The sequence below is a fragment of the Crinia signifera genome, chromosome 2 (genome assembly GCF_055691185.1).
Source record: "Crinia signifera chromosome 2, ASM5569118v1, whole genome shotgun sequence".
In the NCBI taxonomy this organism is placed as follows: Eukaryota; Metazoa; Chordata; class Amphibia; order Anura; family Myobatrachidae; genus Crinia; species Crinia signifera.
The window spans coordinates 393,223,683-393,243,514 of record NC_139218.1 but is presented as its reverse complement, the minus strand read 5'-3'; the positions used below and the strand labels follow the sequence as shown (position 1 = coordinate 393,243,514).

General features: G+C 47.5%; 1 protein-coding gene across 4 annotated transcripts; it reads right to left on the bottom strand.

The window, feature by feature from the left end:
- Positions 1-451: 451 nt before the first annotated feature.
- LOC146058251 (uncharacterized) lies at positions 452-19,152 on the bottom strand. 4 transcript variants are annotated; one of them, XM_083170465.1, is made up of 10 exons: positions 18,909-18,933; positions 16,172-16,314; positions 15,767-15,943; positions 15,058-15,169; positions 13,078-13,178; positions 12,264-12,336; positions 6,132-6,232; positions 5,901-5,970; positions 3,592-3,666; positions 452-2,997 (listed from the first exon to the last, which is right to left on the bottom strand). In XM_083170465.1, the coding sequence occupies exons 2-10, from the start codon at positions 16,289-16,291 to the stop codon at positions 2,447-2,449; spliced, it is 1,380 nt and encodes a 459-aa protein (XP_083026591.1). In that variant the 5' UTR covers positions 16,292-16,314; positions 18,909-18,933; the 3' UTR covers positions 452-2,446. The 4 variants fall into 4 exon arrangements, with proteins under 4 accessions (XP_083026591.1, XP_083026590.1, XP_083026588.1 ...); XM_083170464.1 differs by lacking the exon at positions 18,909-18,933 and adding an exon at positions 18,482-18,573; XM_083170462.1 differs by lacking the exon at positions 18,909-18,933 and adding an exon at positions 18,992-19,152 and having other exon boundaries at positions 453-2,997.
- Between the last annotated feature and the right edge of the window lie 680 nt (positions 19,153-19,832).

The following is a 19,832-nucleotide window of genomic DNA, read 5'->3' as shown; positions in this document are numbered from 1 at the left end:
GATAAGAAAGGTATCACCACAGGTGCTGCCAATCATACATTACCAGGGAAGTCCAGGAATAGAGCATTGTGTCCTCCTGGAGAGGGGCATGCTGGGAGGTATGGATAATGTATGATTGCCAGCACCTGTGGGGAGCTAGGTAACTGATAAGAAAGGTGTCACCACAGGTGCTGGCAATCCTACATTACCAGGGAAGTCCAGGAGCAGAGCATGGTGTCCTCCTGGAGAGTGGCATGCTGGGAGGTATGGATAATGTATGATTACCAGCACCTGCGGGGAGCTAAGTAACTGATAAGAAAGGTGTCACCACAGGTGCTGGCAATCATACATTACCAGGGAAGCCCAGGAACAGAGCACTGTGTCCTCCTGGAGAGGGGCATGCTGGGAGGTATGGATATTGTTTGATTGCCAGCACCTGTGGGGAACTAGGTAACTGATAAGAAAGGGGTCACCACAGGTGATGGCAATCCTACATTACCAGGGAAGTCCAGGCGGCGATGGCAAAACGTTCAGCATGCGTACCGACAATCTAGCTCCATCCTCAGATCGGCGTCCCAGTGTGAGTGGTGTCAGAGTTTAGCAGGATATGGTAAAGAGACTTCAGGTTAAGAAATCTTGGCGATCGGAGCGAGATGCGATTATGTAAGAAGAGTATATGCACGGGTCAGCAGCAGATCTATGAGGAAATGGGGACGGGGGACATGGTTGTAGTTTTCAGAGGATATCTGTGGGGCCCAGGTACAGAAGGGGCTATGGAAATTCTGGATGCGTGGTCACGCCTCCTCTGTGGTAGATAACAAATGGAAAATACAATGTGCTCGACCAGTGAGCTGGTGGCGTGGACAATTGTAACCCTTGGTAGCTGGTGCGTTCCCCCCGACAGGGTGTGGGTAAATCAGTACCCACCTTCCCATTCTCAGCTTCCCAGGAGGGTAGTGTTGCTGATAGCTTTAAGCCCCGTACACACGGGGGGATACATCGCTGAGCGATATATCGCTCAGTGTCCCGTTTGCATCAGCGACCAGAGATGGTCACTGATGCAAAAGAAACCGCCGGGGAAGCCCGACAGTGGAAATCAGCTGGTCGCAGGAGCATGTTCCTGCGACCAGCGATCACTACGGGGGAGAAAACAGGAGCGCGCACCCGGTGATATATCAGCGACCATATATCCCGCGATATTAGACAAAATCGCCCCCGTGTGTACACAGCCTTAGAGAGGGTGGAGATGAGTTTGAAGTCACTTCTGAGGGGGAGGGGGTGGGGGTCTGCTACAGGAAGAAAGGTTGGCGCTGGTATGTGTCTTTCCTGTTTCTCATCTGTGTATCTGAAACATTAGCGCTAATCTAGGAAAACTCTTATCATATTGAAATCAGTACCACAACCTTACCCCAAAGTTTTGATCGGTGTAATTGGTCTGGCCTCGAAAAGGGCAAAAAACAACTACAAACCCTCAGGTAATTAAATAAAGTGTTGGAAAATAATACAATAAGATTTGGTTAAAACCAAAATAAATGAACTTATTTATTTAATATTTGTTTCCTCAGTATTTGATGTTCCACCGCACTGTTTCGGAACGTTTCCTCAGTATGTGATGTTCCACCACACTGTATCGGAACGTTTCTCCAGTATGTGGTGTTCCACCGCACACTATCGGAACGTTTCCTCAGTATGTGATGTTCCACCGCACTGTATCGGAACGTTTCCTCAGTATGTGATGTTCCACCGCACTGTATCGGAACGTTTCTCCGGCATGTGATGTTCCACCGCACTGTATCGGAACGTTTCCTCAGTATGTGATGTTACACCGCACTGTATCGGAACGTTTCCTCAGTATGTAATGTTCCACCGCACTGTATCCGAACGTTTCCTCAGTATATAATATTACACCGCACTGTATCGGAACATTTCGTCAGTATGTGATGTTCCACTGCACTGTATCGGAATGTTTACTCAGTATGTAATATTACACCTCACTGTATCCGAACGTTTCTCCAGTATGTGATGTTCCACCACACTGTATTGGAACGTTTCCTCAGTATGCAATATTACACCGCATTGTATCGGAACGTTTCCTCAGTATGTGATGTTACACCGCACTGTATCCGAACGTTTCTCCAGTATGTGATGTTCCACCGCACTGTATTGGAACGTTTCCTCAGTATGTAATATTACACCGTACTGTATCGGAACGTTTCCTCAGTATGTGATGTTGCACCACATTGTATCGGAAGGTTTCCCAAGTATGCAATGTTCCACCGCACTGTAAAGGAACGTTTTCCCAGTATGTGATGTTCCACCGCACTGTATCGGAACGTTTCTCCAGTATGTATTATTACACCACACTGTATCAGAACGATTCCTCAGTATGCAATTTTACACCGCACTGTATCGGAACGTTTCCTCAGTATGTGATGTTACACCGCAGTGTATCGGAACGTTTCTGCATCTAGATTACAAATGTTTTTTCCCGGGAGTGAATCCTCTGATGTCGGAAGAGGTTGGAGCTGTCGGAAAAGCAGCGGCCGCACTGGAAACACACAAACGGCTTCTCCCCGGTGTGAATGCGCTGGTGCTTCATAAGGCTGGATCCCTGGACGAAACTCTTGCCACACTCTGCGCAGCTATAAGGCTTCTCGCCGGAGTGTATCCGCTTATGTGGAATCAGGGCAGATCGTTCCGCGAAACACCTCCCGCATTCCTGGCAACGGTAGGGTTTCTCCCGGGTGTGAGTTCTCTTATGGGACAGTAGGCGCGATTTCCGGTTGAATGATTTACCGCAGTGAGAGCAGCAGAAGAATTTCCCCTCCGTGTGCAATTGTTGGTGCGCAATAAAAACCAGTTCAGAATCAAAATATAGTCCGCACAAGGAACAGGAGAACAGGTGACTGGCGCTGTGGGTGCTCTGATGGGCGACGAGGTCGGAATGACTGGCATACATTCTCTGGCACTCCGGGCATTGGTGCGTTCCCTCAGGATAGCGCGAGGAGGCGTGCGGACCTGTTGGCGACACAAGAGAGACATTCACGTGAGGGATTATTATAGGTGATAATTCTGCGGGGATCATTCCCTAGCTCAGGTGGTATTACTAACATAAGGGGATGGTGCAATGACATTGTGGTTCTATCTACAACTGCAAACTGGAAGCAGCCAGCTCTCTTTATGCACAACCAGAATGTTACTGAATCTGTCTTCCAAGTCGGCATAGATAGGGGACTAACAATAAGGAGACACTACCAATATTGTTCAGAATCACAGTGATCGCGGCAGCAGCAGAACTCAGCACCGATTAATGCGAGAGGCGTAATATACACAGCTGCTTACCCGGGGCTTCACTGGCAACAGAGAGACTCATACACCATAAAGTAGGTAACAGTAACGGGTGTAATAGATGGAGAAGGGGCACAGTAGGGGGTGTGAAAGTCACCGAATGCTATCATGTTCGCTTGTAATAAAAGGGGCTTAAACCCTGATACAACCACTCAGAATTCTTTACTCCTTTTCCAACCAGCAGAACGTGATAGAAGATATAGGGCAGTTTGATATAGGGCAGTCTGGTATAAGTCACATGATAGGAGAGCGAGCAGCACTGACCTGCACTGGATTCTGGGAGGAAGTCCTGCAGCTCCCGATGGTCACCAGCATCCAGCTCTACACCGGCCTCAGCTCCTGTGTATGACAATAAGCAGCCAGTGTTACACATAGGGCGGTATTCAATGAGGCTGATTCGCCAGGTTTTTATGGCGATTTTGTGCTGTAAGGCGAATTTCTGACTAAAACGGTGAATCACCCTATTCAATGACCAGATGGCGAATACATTTCAAGGTTTTTTTTGCCATGATTCACCGAGTAGCAATCGCTATCTTTTTATGGTGAAGTGGAATGTAAACTTTTAAAATAAAGTGTTTTGTTTTTTACAATTGGTGTAAAAAAATCTGGAATTTTATTCTGAGGAGGGGCATGCTATTTTTATTCATGTGCTGTAAGCACATGAATATATATTTAATTTAAATATTTTTTTTTTTTTTTTACACAGACCAGCCAGCAGGGGGCCCGGAGCCGAGCCGCTCATTAGATATTCATATATTCACTTCACCCGATCATTACATTTGCATGATCGGGTGTAGTGAATATACCCGGTCCCTTGCTGGCACCCCCGGGGGGCAGCCTGTGCTGCCTGGCTCCCGGGGAGCCCACCTCCCCCCCACAAACATTCTGGGGCAGGCAGGGAGACTTCCATCTCCCTGCCTGCCACCGTCCTCAGGCTCCCTGCGGCGAGCCTCCGGAACACAGCGAGCAGTGGCGAATGTGCAGCGAATCCTAAACAGGATTCGCTGCACGTCGCCAGTATTCACATTGAATACTGCACATAGACACACGTGTGCAGAGACAGAAGGGGCCGGTGTCTGTGTGTAGTAGTATTTACTATCATATGTGACAGGAGGAATATCCGGACATACGTGTTACCCGCAGCCAGTGTTACACATAGACACACGTGTGCAGAGACAGAAGGGGCCGGTGTCTGTGTGTAGTAGTATTTACTATCATATGTGACAGGAGGAATATCCGGACATACGTGTTACCCGCAGCCAGTGTTACACATAGACACACGTGTGCAGAGACAGAAGGGGCCGGTGTCTGTGTGTAGTAGTAATTACTATCATATGTGACAGGAGGAATATCCGGACATACGTGTTACCCGCAGCCAGTGTTACACATAGACACACGTGTGCAGAGACAGAAGGGGCCGGTGTCTGTGTGTAGTAGTAATTACTATCATATGTGACAGGAGGAATATCCGGACATACGTGTTACCCGCAGCCAGTGTTACACATAGACACACGTGTGCAGAGACAGAAGGGGACGGTGTCTGTCTGTAGTAGTATTTACTATCATATGTGACAGGAGGAATGTCTGGACATACGTGTTACCCGCAGCCAGTGTTACACATAGACACACGTGTGCAGAGACAGAAGGGGACGGTGTCTGTCTGTAGTAGTATTTACTATCATATGTGACAGGAGGAATGTCTGGACATACGTGTTACCCGCAGCCAGTGTTACACATAGACACACGTGTGCAGAGATAGAAGGGGCCGGTGTCTGTGTGTAGTAGTAATTACTATCATATGTGACAGGAGGGATACCCGGACATACGTGTTACCCGCAGCCAGTGTTACACAGACACACGTGTGCAGAGACAGAAGGGACGGTGTCTGTGTGTAGTAGTAATTACTCTCATATGTGACAGGAGGAATATACGGACATACTGTACGTGTTGTCCGCAGCCAGTGTTACACATAGGGCCTTCTTCTAGTTCATTCTTTCTGACAAAATCCTTCTTAGACGGAAAAAACCATGTGCACTGCAGGGGGGCAGATGTAACATGTACAGAGAGAATTAGATTTGGGTGAGTTATTTTGTTTCTGTGCAGGGTAAATACTGGATGCTTTATTTTTACACTGCAATATAGATCTCACTTTGAAGTAAAACCCCACCCAAATCTAATTCTATCTACACATGTTACATCTGCCCCACCTGCAGTGCACATGGTTTTGTCCATCTAAGAAGGATTTTGTCAGAAAGAGTGAACTAGAATAACCCCCATAGACACACGTGTGCAGACACAGCACAGTCACCCAGAGGCTGGGAGACCCAGCAGTCATACACGTATATTACATACTACACGCCACTGGTCTGCACAGTGTTGTGAGGATTCATCTTGCAAAAGGTTTACGTTATTTTTCTGAACTTTTACATATTCTCATTGTGGCAGCGAACTCTGCTATTCTCAAGAATGTGTGAAGGCGACGTCGTGACAGCATAAACCTGTGCGGGGAGCAACTTGCATGTATGTGGATCTCCTGTGAATTAATATACGGTCTCCTGTTTACACTCTCTCACCTGGGCTGATCTCAGCAGGAACGGCCTCTTCCTTACACTGCTGGTGATAGATAACGGGTCCCGGCTCAGCCTGTCATACAAGGACATGTGTCAGATACGTGTCCCACCCACACATTACACGGGACGTCCCTATAGGACTCACACACAGGGCGGGGACATGGGAGTAACACAATATCCTGCACTGTGAGAAGCGGATGTACAAGGAGGAGAGGTCAGAGCAGGTTCCTCTACCTGATATTCCTGTGTCACTGTCCTGTTCTCTTCCTCTATACAGCCAGGAGAGTACAGAGGGGTCTCACAGGGGTCTGCGGGATTTCTAGCGCTGCGCCCACCTGCGGGGAATGGGTACAGAGCATTACATTACAGTAGGTATAGTTATTCTATATACAGCCCGGAGAGTACAGAGGGGTCTCACAGGGGTCTGCGGGATTTCTAGCGCTGCGCCCACCTGCGGGGAATGGGTACAGAGCATTACATTACAGTAGGTATAGTTATTCTATATACAGCCCGGAGAGTACAGAGGGGTCTCACAGGGGTCTGCGGGATTTCTAGCGCTGCGCCCACCTGCGGGGAATGGGTACAGAGCATTACATTACAGTAGGTATAGTTATTCTATGTACAGCCCGGAGAGTACAGAGGGGTCTCACAGGGGTCTGCGGGATTACTAGCGCTGCGCCCACCTGCAGGGAATGGGTACAGAGCATTACATTACAGTAAGTATAGTTATTCTATATACAGCCCGGAGAGTACAGAGGGGTCTCACAGGGGTCTGCGGGATTTCTAGCGCTGCGCCCACCTGCGGGGAATAGGTACAGAGCATTACATTACAGTAGCTATAGTTATTCTATATACAGCCCGGAGAGTACAGAGGGGTCTCACAGGGGTCTGCGGGATTTCTAGCGCTGAACCCACCTGCGGGGAATGGGTACAGAGCATTACATTACAGTAGGTATAGTTATTCTGTCTACAGCCCGGAGAGTACAGAGGGGTCTCACAGGGGTCTGCAGGATTTCTAGCGCTGCGCCCACCTGCGGGGAATGGGTACAGAGCATTACATTACAGTAGGTATAGTTATTCTATATACAGCCCGGAGAGTACAGAGGGGTCTCACAGGGGTCTGCGGGATTTCTAGCGCTGCGCCCACCTGCGGGGAATGGGTACAGAGCATTATATTACAGTAGGTATAGCTATTCTATATACAGCCCGGAGAGTACAGAGGGGTCTCACAGGGGTCTGCGGGATTTCTAGCGCTGCGCCCACCTGCGGGGAATGGGTACAGAGCATTACATTACAGTAGGTATAGTTATTCTATATACAGCCCAGAGAGTACAGAGGAGTCTCACAGGGGTCTGCGGGATTTCTAGCGCTGCGCCCACCTGAAGGGAATGGGTACAGAACATTACATTACAGTAGGTATAGTTATTCTATATACAGCCCGGAGAGTACAGAGGGGTCTCACAGGGGTCTGCAGGATTTCTAGCGCTGCGCCCACCTGCGGGGAATGGGTACAGAGCATTACATTACAGTAGGTATAGTTATTCTATATACAGCCCGGAGAGTACAGAGGGGTCTCACAGGGGTCTGCGGGATTTCTAGCGCTGCGCCCACCTGCAGGGAATGGGTACAGAGCATTACATTACAGTAGGTATAGTTATTCTATATACAGCCCGGAGAGTACAGAGGGGTCTCACAGGGGTCTGCGGGATTTCTAGCACTGCACCTACCTGCGGGGAATGGGTACAGAGCATTATATTACAGTAGGTATAGTTATTCTATGTACAGCCCGGAGAGTACAGAGGGGTCTCACAGGGGTCTGCGGGATTTCTAGCACTGCGCCCACCTGCAGGGAATGGGTACAGAGCATTACATTACAGTAGGTATAGTTATTCTATGTACAGCCCGGAGAGTACAGAGGGGTCTCACAGGGGTCTGCGGGATTTCTAGCACTGCACCTACCTGCGGGGAATGGGTACAGAGCATTATATTACAGTAGGTATAGTTATTCTATGTACAGCCCGGAGAGTACAGAGGGGTCTCACAGGGGTCTGCGGGATTTCTAGCACTGCGCCCACCTGCAGGGAATGGGTACAGAGCATTACATTACAGTAGGTATAGTTATTCTATGTACAGCCCGGAGAGTACAGAGGGGTCTCACAGGGGTCTGCGGGATTTCTAGCGCTGCGCCCACCTGCGAGGAATGGGTACAGAGCATTACATTACAGTAGGTATAGTTATTCTATGTACAGCCCGGAGAGTACAGAGGGGTCTCACAGGGGTCTGCGGGATTTCTAGCGCTGCGCCCACCTGCGGGGAATGGGTACAGAGCATTACATTACAGTAGGTATAGTTATTCTATGTACAGCCCGGAGAGTACAGAGGGGCCTCACAGGGGTCTGCGGGATTTCTAGCGCTGCGCCCACCTGCGGGGAATGGGTACAGAGCATTACATTACAGTAGGTATAGTTATTCTATATACAGCCCGGAGAGTACAGAGGGGTCTCACAGGGGTCTGCGGGATTTCTAGCGCTGCGCCCACCTGCGGGGAATGGGTACAGAGCATTACATTATAGTAGATATAGTTATTCTATATACAGCCCGGAGAGTACAGCGGGGTCTCACAGGGGTCTGCGGGATTTCTAGCGCTGCGCCCACCTGCGGGGAATGGGTACAGAGCATTACATTACAGTAGAGCGCTGTACTCCCAAAATTTTGTCTGTAATATATGGTAGTTTTTAACCAGTTTGATAACACTGGTTGAGGAGACCAGCAGCACTTTTGATTGCGCAACAGAATTTCAAGTATTTTTGTTTTGTATAGTTATTATATGTACAGCCCGGAGAGTACAGAGGGGTCTGCGGGATTTCTAGCGCTGCGCCCACCTGCAGGGAATGGGTACAGAGCATTACATTACAGTAGGTATAGTTATTCTATGTACAGCCCGGAGAGTACAGAGGGTTCTCACAGGGGTCTGCGGCATTTCTAGCGCTGCGCCCACCTGTGGGGAATGGGTACAGAGCATTACATTACAGTAGGTATAGTTATTCTATATACAGCCCGGAGAGTACAGAGGGGTCTCACAGGGGTCTGCGGGATTTCTAGCGCTGCGCCCACATGCGGGGAATGGGTACAGAGCATTACATTACAGTAGGTATAGTTATTCTATGTACAGCCCGGAGAGTACAGAGGGGTCTCACAGGGGTCTGCGGGATTTCTAGCACTGCGCCCACCTGCGGGGAATGGGTACAGAGCATTACATTACAGTAGGTATAGTTATTCTATATACAGCCCGGAGAGTACAGAGGGGTCTCACAGGGGTCTGCGGGATTTCTAGCGCTGCGCCCACCTGCGGGGAATGGGTACAGAGCATTACATTACAGTAGGTATAGTTATTCTATATACAGCCCGGAGAGTACAGAGGGGTCTCACAGGGGTCTGCGGGATTTCTAGCGCTGCACCCACCTGCTGGGAATGGGTACAGAGCATTACATTACAGTAGGTATAGTTATTCTATATACAGCCCGGAGAGTACAGAGGGGTCTCACAGGGGTCTGCAGGATTTCTAGCGCTGCGCCCACCTGCGGGGAATGGGTACAGAGCATTACATTACAGTAGGTATAGTTATTCTATGTACAGCCCGGAGAGTACAGAGGGGTCTCACAGGGGTCTGAGGGGATTTCTAGCACTGCGCCCACCTGCGGGGAATGGGTACAGAGCATTACATTACAGTAGGTATAGTTATTCTATGAACAGCCCAGAGAGTACAGAGGGGTCTCACAGGGGTCTGCGGGATTTCTAGCGCTGCGCCCACCTGCGAGGAATGGGTACAGAGCATTACATTACAGTAGGTATAGTTATTCTATATACAGCCCGGAGAGTACAGAGGGGTCTCACAGGGGTCTGCGGGATTTCTAGCGCTACGCCCACCTGCGGGGAATGGGTACAGAGCATTACATTACAGTAGGTATAGTTATTCTATATACAGCCCGGAGAGTACAGAGGGGTCTCACAGGGGTCTGCGGGATTTCTAGCGCTGCGCCCACCTGCAGGGAATGGGTACAGAGTATTACATTACAGTAGGTATAGTTATTCTATATACAGCCCGGAGAGTACAGAGGGGTCTCACAGGGGTCTGCAGGATTTCTAGCGCTGCGCCCACCTGCGGGGAATGGGTACAGAGCATTACATTACAGTAGGTATAGTTATTCTATATACAGCCCGGAGAGTACAGAGGGGTCTCACAGGGGTCTGTGGGATCTCTAGCGCTGCGCCCACCTGCGGGGAATGGGTACAGAGCATTACATTACAGTAAGTATAGTTATTCTATATACAGCCCGGAGAGTACAGAGGGGTCTCACAGGGGTCTGTGGGATTTCTAGCGCTGCGCCCACCTGCGGGGAATGGGTACAGGGCATTACATTACAGTAGGTATAGTTATTCTATATACAGCACGGAGAGTACAGAGGGGTCTCACAGGGGTCTGCGGGATCTCTAGCGCTGCGCCCACCTGCGGGGAATGGGTACAGAGCATTACATTACAGTAGGTATAGTTATTCTATATACAGCACGGAGAGTACAGAGGGGTCTCACAGGGGTCTGCAGGATCTCTAGCGCTGCGCCCACCTGCGGGGAATGGGTACAGAGCATTACATTACAGTAAGTATAGTTATTATATATACAGCCTGGAGAGTACAGAGGGGTCTCACAGGGGTCTGCGGGATTTCTAGCGCTGCACCCACCTGCTGGGAATGGGTACAGAGCATTACATTACAGTAGGTATAGTTATTCTATATACAGCCCGGAGAGTACAGAGGGGTCTCACAGGGGTCTGCAGGATTTCTAGCACTGCGCCCACCTGCGGGGAATGGGTACAGGGCATTACATTACAGTAGGTATAGTTATTCTATATACAGCCCAGAGAGTACAGAGGGGTCTCACAGGGGTCTGCGGGATTTCTAGCGCTGCGCCCACCTGCAGGGAATGGGTACAGAGTATTACATTACAGTAGGTATAGTTATTCTATATACAGCCCGGAGAGTACAGAGGGGTCTCACAGGGGTCTGCAGGATTTCTAGCGCTGCGCCCACCTGCGGGGAATGGGTACAGAGCATTACATTACAGTAGGTATAGTTATTCTATATACAGCCCGGAGAGTACAGAGGGGTCTCACAGGGGTCTGTGGGATCTCTAGCGCTGCGCCCACCTGCGGGGAATGGGTACAGAGCATTACATTACAGTAAGTATAGTTATTCTATATACAGCCCGGAGAGTACAGAGGGGTCTGTGGGATCTCTAGCGCTGCGCCCACCTGCGGGGAATGGGTACAGAGCATTACATTACAGTAAGTATAGTTATTCTATATACAGCCCGGAGAGTACAGAGGGGTCTCACAGGGGTCTGCGGGATTTCTAGCGCTGCGCCCACCTGCGGGGAATGGGTACAGGGCATTACATTACAGTAGGTATAGTTATTCTATATACAGCACGGAGAGTACAGAGGGGTCTCACAGGGGTCTGCGGGATCTCTAGCGCTGCGCCCACCTGCGGGGAATGGGTACAGAGCATTACATTACAGTAAGTATAGTTATTATATATACAGCCTGGAGAGTACAGAGGGGTCTCACAGGGGTCTGCGGGATTTCACCTGTGTGGAATGGTAGGTAGTTACATACATACTGTGTTTAATCAAATGTTTGAATGTGCAAAACTAGATTTTGTTCAGTGAAGTCATGTCCCCAATAAGGTAACTGTCAGCCCTATACAATCATAACATAAACCCCACAATTACAGTGGGCACATTCACATCATCAAAAAGGGTCAATGCACTGAAATAGCGGCAGGGTGGGAATCTCGGTTCAGTCGTCCTTTTTTCAAACATGTGATCCTCAGGTGGAGAAGAGGGAATTAGAATTAAAGGTAATAAAATAAATCATCTGCAGGATATTACTGGTCTCCTGTGTATTAATAAGAACCTAATTTCTGTAAATGAGACTTTTTTACATCTATAAACAATATTGGGGATAGTTATCAAAGAGTGGACAGTGATAAAGTGGATAGAAAGTACTAACCAATCAGCTTCTACTTGCCATGTTACAGGCCGCGTTTACGAAATGACAGGAGCTGATTGGTTAGTAGTTTATCTCTCTCTCCAAACGTTGATAAATAATCTTTAGCGCTGTACAGTCATTTATTGCTGCAATGTGGCCATTACATGCTGTAGGTACATGCAGTTACTCTATAGCTTCTCTGAATGATCACATTGTAATGTTTGGTACACGACAGGATTGTATACATTTAGCTAATTGGCTCTCGCGCATTACACACTGATATGTTACATTTTCTGTTTGTCCGTCATGTGCGGTCTCACCTGAGCGGCTGGGATCAGGGATCGGCTCCTCTTCCTTACACTGCGGGTGATACATCCTGTGCCCCGGCTCATCCTGTCATACAAGGACAGAGATATTATTACACCGAGCGTCTATACCAGAAGGATACACAGGATACAGGACATAGGAATAACATTAATTACATACTTGTTACATCCTCTTCTCTGAGTCTATCAGGGGACACACAGAACCATAGGGATATATAGCCTCGAGCAGGACTTTAGATGAATGAATCCTTTTGGCGGCCCTCCCTCCTCTATGACTACAGTATTGTACTAACAATGGTCCAACGGATGCAAGCTCCAAGGGACTACAGGCGGACTGCACAGGTCACGCCCTGCATAAAGGACTCCGGTAAGAGACCTAGCCTTGTCTGGAAGAAACCAGAAATCACAGCGAGATACATACAGGTGACGGGCAGGTAAGTATACTTACCTTCCCCCTAACCTTAACCCTCCCTTTATGCAGCCTTTTCTGGGACTGCCCTAGCCCTCGGCATTCTCCCCACGGCCTGGGCACCGGACCAGTAACGAGGAGGCACCAGGCGAGATGTAGTCCCATATTGGGAGCAGGAGGAGGGACCGGACGCGTAGTCGTACACATTTAAACACATAAACATAAGCCACAATAAATGACCCTGAATTCTTATATGACATTTATTGCTCAGAGGTTCCCGATCTACATATCAAATCTGTAACGGGGAAACGATGGTATGCTGAGGGTCTAATGAAAGATGGTGAAACTATGTATCACATGACACCGGCAGCCAATGAGAGAGGAGAATGAGCAGCTTACCTGATACTCTGGTGCGATGATCTTGTTCTCTTCCTTTAGGCGATCCAGAGAATACCGAGGGGTCTCACATCGTCCGGGGGGGTTTCTAGAGCTACATTCGCCTGCGGGGAGATCAGACTGTGAGAGCGGTGCAGATGGTCGGGGGTACAGGTCATTCCGTCCCCCCTATTTAGGTCAACATGTATTGGGTTGACCACTGAAGGTCAATAGGGCTTAGTCAAAACCTCAAATAAGTCGAAATGGTCAACAGGGTTGAACGGTTGACACAAGCACTAGGTCGACAGTTGAAAGGTCAACAGCCAAAAGGTCGAAATGAGTTTTTTTACATTTTTGGTGTCCCCAATGTCGACAAAGTCGGCACCGACACTGTCAAAGTGTACCTCGTCCCCTGGCACGGCTCGCTGCGCTCCGCATACTATTTTATGGGTGGTAGGGGATGAAATACCGCCTGTCGGCACGTCGGCTCTCCATTCCGGAGGTCCAGGGGGGTCTCCAGGCTTCTCACCAGACAGCAACAAAGTGTAAGGCGCTTAAGTGCTGTCAGTATAATATAATAAAGTTGAATATTTTATTTATTTATGGGATATATACATTTGCCTATTCGCCAAAAGTCTTCAGACCCCCCCCCCCGCAGCCATCTTTGGAAACTTCTGTAGTAGTTTCCCAAACGAACAAGGGATAGAGAGGGCAAGTAATAGCACTGCACTGTATCTAGCGTGGTCTAGGAAATGGTCGCTGGAATCTGATTGGTTATTTTGCCTTTGCAGAAGTAGCCAGTAGAGGAATGGAGGGAGGAAAAGAAGGAAGTACTCGCACAGGGCGAGTTTAGGCAGCGCTTAGGTCAATGAATGGAAATAAAATTTGTTTATAAAGGTACAAATATATTTTACTGGTTTAAAATTGCATATATACACAATATATATTGATACAGTAATGAACAAAAAACATAATATAACTAATTAAAATCGAGAAGGTGGGGAATAAAAAGTAAACTGGAATTAACGGAAATAAAGTTAATAAAGGACATGTATTTCATGTCACCTTTGATAAAGCTGCAGGACGCAGTGAAACGCGTTAGGTGAACCTGTACTCCCTTCCCAGCCTCAGGACCCATTGTGAGACCTACTTCATTGTGGACACTTATCTTTTGCTGCTGATTGGAGACTATACTACAAGGCGGACACCGTGTTCCCAGACACCACTGGTCATCAACATCTACACCGGTGAGATCATCCCTGGGTCACGGAAGCCTACTCCCATACTCCTGGACATTGCATTGGTCATATCGCCACAACAACATTCCTCTGGTGTTGGAGACATATTCCATCTGTCTCACACCTTATCACAGAGGACTGATTCCATCTAGCGATCTCTGACCCCTCCAGCGGCACGACAAAAATAGCCGCATCCATCGTGAGGATATAACCAGCCCCGTACCATCTTTTGTTCCACAAAGATCCAGAACTCCTAATTGGTAAAGTGCACTTACCTGTTTTTTCCACAAATCAAGTGATCACACCGTTTGCTCACCAATACATGTCCTTTGAGGCGGGATATTCCTTTATTAACTTTATTTCCGTTAATTCCAGTTTACTTTTTATTCCCCACCTTCTCGATTTTAATTAGTTATATTATGTTTTTTGTTCATTACTGTATCAATATATATTGTGTATATATGCAATTTTAAACCAGTAAAATATATTTGTACCTTTATAAACAAATTTTATTTCCATTCATTGACCTAAGCGCTGCCTAAACTCGCCCTGTGCGAGTACTTCCTTCTTTTTGTACCAGTGAGGAGTGACTACCCTCACACCCAGGCAGCAGCTTACATTGTAGAAACAGCTCATTGTCTAAGCGCCTGAATATTCCCAGCGAATATCTCTTTTCTCTTTGAATGGAGGGAGGAGCCTGAACGGGGCTGGACAGGTCTCACACAAGATAAAAAACAACCACACCCCCTGAGAGAGGTCCTCTTACCCACTGAGTCAGGCAGCTGCGGAGGGTCCATTACATCGTCCTTGTGTCCGCCTGAATAGTCCCACTCTGTCACGGAGAACGAGACCTCCATATCCTTACACTTCCCAGGCACCTGCAGCATAGGAGAACTGGTTACATGACATAAACCCACACCTAGGAGTACTGTGTAATACATTCCCCTGCAGGGCACTATGGGAGACAATGGGTCAGGAATCAATTACCGAGTGTGCCCTGACCAATCACCAGGGGTCCAGTGAGATTGGTTAGCACCACATAAACCAGTGACCGATCAAATCCCTTATAGCAGAGGTCCTCAAACTATTTGCTCTGGGGCCCCATCAGACAATAAATTTAATGACAGGACCCCATCAGGTTACTGTAGAAGGCCATTACATCACATGTGTAGTCAGCAGGCAGCACATACATGGCAGCATTGTGGAGGCACAGAGTGATGGGAGGAGTCTAGAATAACAGACCATTCAACTGATTATTCAGACTCCTTGAATCACTGACTGTGAGATTAGAAAACTCATCAGCCTGATGGTCAGCAACATGGAGTCGCGACCCCATGCTGAGAAGGTTTGGACCCACTTTGGGGTCAGGACCCACAGTTTGAGAACCGCTGCCTTATAGTATTTATTATACAACAACATTAAACTCAGCGTTCTCCCTGGAAATATACAGCTATATGTACAGTAAGAGCGCTCACCTCTTCTGTCTCTCTGTGATGTACCTCAGTAGGTGCCCAAATACGGTTCCTCTCCTCTCTTGGTGCATGAGGTGGAGCCTCTGTGTTTGGGCTCTGGGTGCCGCTGCTTCTGTCTGGCACAGGACGGCCACTGATGTCTGTCACCTGGTCTCCCGACTTTCTCACAACAATGAAATCCTATGAGAGCACCAATATGTAAGACGCCGCCCTATGTATATAATACAGTAATCTCCTCACACACAGTAATCCCAGCTGTATATAGGCGGGATAGCAGCTCTGCACCATCTCTGTGTAACAAGGCTGTGCTGTATATATGGCTGTAACCATAAGAGGCAGGAGACACAGAGAGAGCATCTGCCTGCTCCTACCCACAATTCCTGGCGGCCACTGCTCAGCGCCTCTCACCTCTCTGGTCAGCAGACAGATAATCTCCATGGTGAGGCTCAGCAGCTTGTCTATGATCAGGTCTTTGTTCCTGTCAGTCAGTAGCGAGTGCCGGATATGTTCCAGGACCAGGACCTCCATGGTTGGTCTTCAGGTGACGTCTCCTGAGGGAAGGGAATACAATGTCAGCTCCATATAGGTCATTTGCTGCCATAGTCTCTGCCACATAGAGGAAGTCGCATCGCTCATCTACTCCAGGGACAGAAGACATCAGTGTCAGTCACTTACTGCACTATACGCCATCTGTAATGTGGGGATTATGGGATTTCCCAGCAGCTCCTATAGAGAATATGCCAACTGTAATGCCCCATACAGATAATATGCCACACTGTAATGCCCCTATAGATAATATGCCACAACATAATGCCCCCTATAGATAATATGCCACAATGTAATGCCCCCTATAGATAACATGCCACACTGTAATGCACCCTATAGATAATATGCCACACTGTAATGTTCACTATAGATAATATGCCACACTGTAATTCCCCCTATAGATTATATGCCACACTGTAATGCCCCCTATAGATTATATGCCACACTGTAATGCCCCCTATAGATAATATGCCAGACTGTTATGCCCTGATCTCTTATATATTTGTCGTCTGCTATTTGTTTGGTTGGGTGTCCCGTATGCATTTGGACATTGTTGGACTGAATTGGATGAAACCAATGCAAGGTGGCTTGATTGGGTCCAGATTAGGTTCACAGCCACTAATACCCCCAATCCCGTCCCCAGGGGTCCAAAACAGGGTTTGGCCACAACACAAAGTGGGTCAGGGAAGCAAGGTACGGCAAAGTTGCATATCACAGATGGGGGTAGAGGACATGAGGCTTAATAATAAAAAAAAAAAAAAGGTTGTCAGATCCAGGAGCCGACCATAGAGGCATACCATGGGCATGGGGAGCATGTTCAGGGCCTCACGCCGGACGGATTTGGATGAGAACTACAGATGACACCAGGCAGCCGCCTGCTGGGTCTGTTGGCGGAGCTGTCAAGCTTTACCCTTTGAGCAATCTTCAAAATATCTGCTAAAAATGCCAGCGACTGTCCTTTTAGTATAAATAAATACAAATAAGGCCCAGTCAATTAATTGAAGTTCACTTAAATATTGCACCCAAAACAAGAACAGTAGCTGTCATTTTTAATGGATATTTTCAGGATCTTTCACAGCAACGGTGGCACTCAAAAGGGTTAAAATAAACCCTGTTTGCTTGGCAATTTTCAAACCTAATTTGACAAATTCCTTTGTTACTCAATGGGTTAAAACAAGAGAAGTTCAAAAAAAGCTAATTGCACCACCAACCCGAGCACCGCTGGGTACTTCAGCTATTAGATTATATACCACACTGTAATGCACCCTATAGATAATATGCCACACTGTAATGCACCCTATAGATAATATGCCACACTGTAATGCACCCTATAGATAATATGCCACACTGTAATGCACCCTATATATCATATGCCACACTGTAATGCATCCTATAAATAATATGCCACACTGTAATGCACCCTATATATCATATGCCACACTGTAATGCACCCTATATATCATATGCCACACTGTAATGCACCCTATAGATAATATGCCACACTGTAATGCACCCTATATATCATATGCCACACTGTAATGCACCCTATAAATAATATGCCACACTGTAATGCACCCTATAGATAATATGCCACACTGTAATGCACCCTATATATCATATGCCACACTGTAATGCACCCTATAAATAATATGCCACACTGTAATGCACCCTATATATCATATGCCACACTGTAATGCACCCTATATATCATATGCCACACTGTAATGCACCCTATATATCATATGCCACACTGTAATGCACCCTATATATCATATGCCACACTGTAATGCACCCTATAGATAATATGCCACACTGTAATGTCCCCTATAAATAATATGCCACACTGTAATACACCCTATAGATAATATGCCACACTGTAATGCACCCTATATATCATATGCCACACTGTAATGCACCCTATAAATAATATGCCACACTGTAATGCACCCTATAGATAATATGCCACACTTTAATGCACCCTATAGAAATTATGATGCACCTTATCACCATAAACGTTAATACCCCACACTGTAATACCTGTTACAGATAATAACCTACTTTGTAATGTCACCAACAGATACTATGCCAAACTAGCACTATACAGTATACAACCCCCAGCAGTGTATAATGAATGCCTGCACCTGCACAGGGCGAGGGGTATAATGCCTGCACCTGCACAGGATGAGGGGTATAATGCCGGCACCTGCACAGGCTGAGGGGTATAATGCTGGCACCTGCACAGGCTGAGGGGTATAATGCCTGCACCTGCCCAGGATGAGGGGTATAATGCCTGCACCTGCACAGGGCGAGGGGTATAATGCCTGCACCTGCACAGGGCGAGGGGTATAATGCCTGCACCTGCACAGGATGAGGGGTATAATGCCTGCACCTGCACAGGCTGAGGGGTATAATTCCTGCCACTGCACAGGCTGAGGGGTATAATGCCGGCACCTGCACAGGATGAGGAGTATAATGCCGGCACCTGCACAGGATGAGGAGTATAATGCCTGCACCAGCGAGGAGTATAATGCCGGCACCTGCACAGGCTGAGGGGTATAATGCCAGCACCTGCACAGGATGAGGAGTATAATGCCGGCACCTGCACAGGATGAGGGGGTGAGGCCCAGCCCTGCTGTGTGCTCCCTATTTATTAACATAACAATAACAGCAGCTCATAGTTACCTCACCCTGCAGCAGCCCGTGAGACAGGAAGTGTACAATGAACACTGGCTACCCTAGAGACTAAGCTCCCTGTATGGAGACACATGGAGCGACGGCCATCTTTATAAAGACCATGACTCTGTACAGCAAATAGTAAATGTACCAAACAAAATGGCCGCCGCCATCAATGATCCCAACCCATTACTAGGACACAACGGTGAGTCCAATAAAAGCAGGATTGTAGCTGTGCACTTTATTGGGAGGACCCGAAAGTGACATCAAGTGAGGGCGGAAGTTTTTTGATGCCCGATCTAGGTTGTTTTCTTTTATTTACGCCCATGGTCTGAAGTTGAATCGGCATATTACATCTCCTCCTTACTACTGATGGTCCCAGTGCGCCCAGAGGAGTCCTGCATTACTCATATGTCACCATGTTATGGTGGCAGCTGTAGAACTATAAAATCCCAGAGATGCAGCTAGGGTCCCCACCCTATTCATTATTGATTCCTGGAGAGTTCCCCCTCCGCAATCATAATGCGTGCGCCCCGGGAAAAGTGGGCGTGGTTACATAAATGGGCATGGCCAATTCAAGAATGGGCGTGGTCTCTAATGCCTGAAATCGAATGGAGAGAGAGAGAGAGATAGAAATATATATCTATATATCTATATATAAATATATATATCTATATATATATATAGATATATATATCTATAGATATATAGATATATATATATCTATATATCTATAGATATATATATATCTATAGATATATATATATCTATAGATATATATATATATACAGTAGCGCACGCAGGGGGGGTTTCTGAGTACCCAGAAACCCCCTCCATGAGTCTAAGGGCC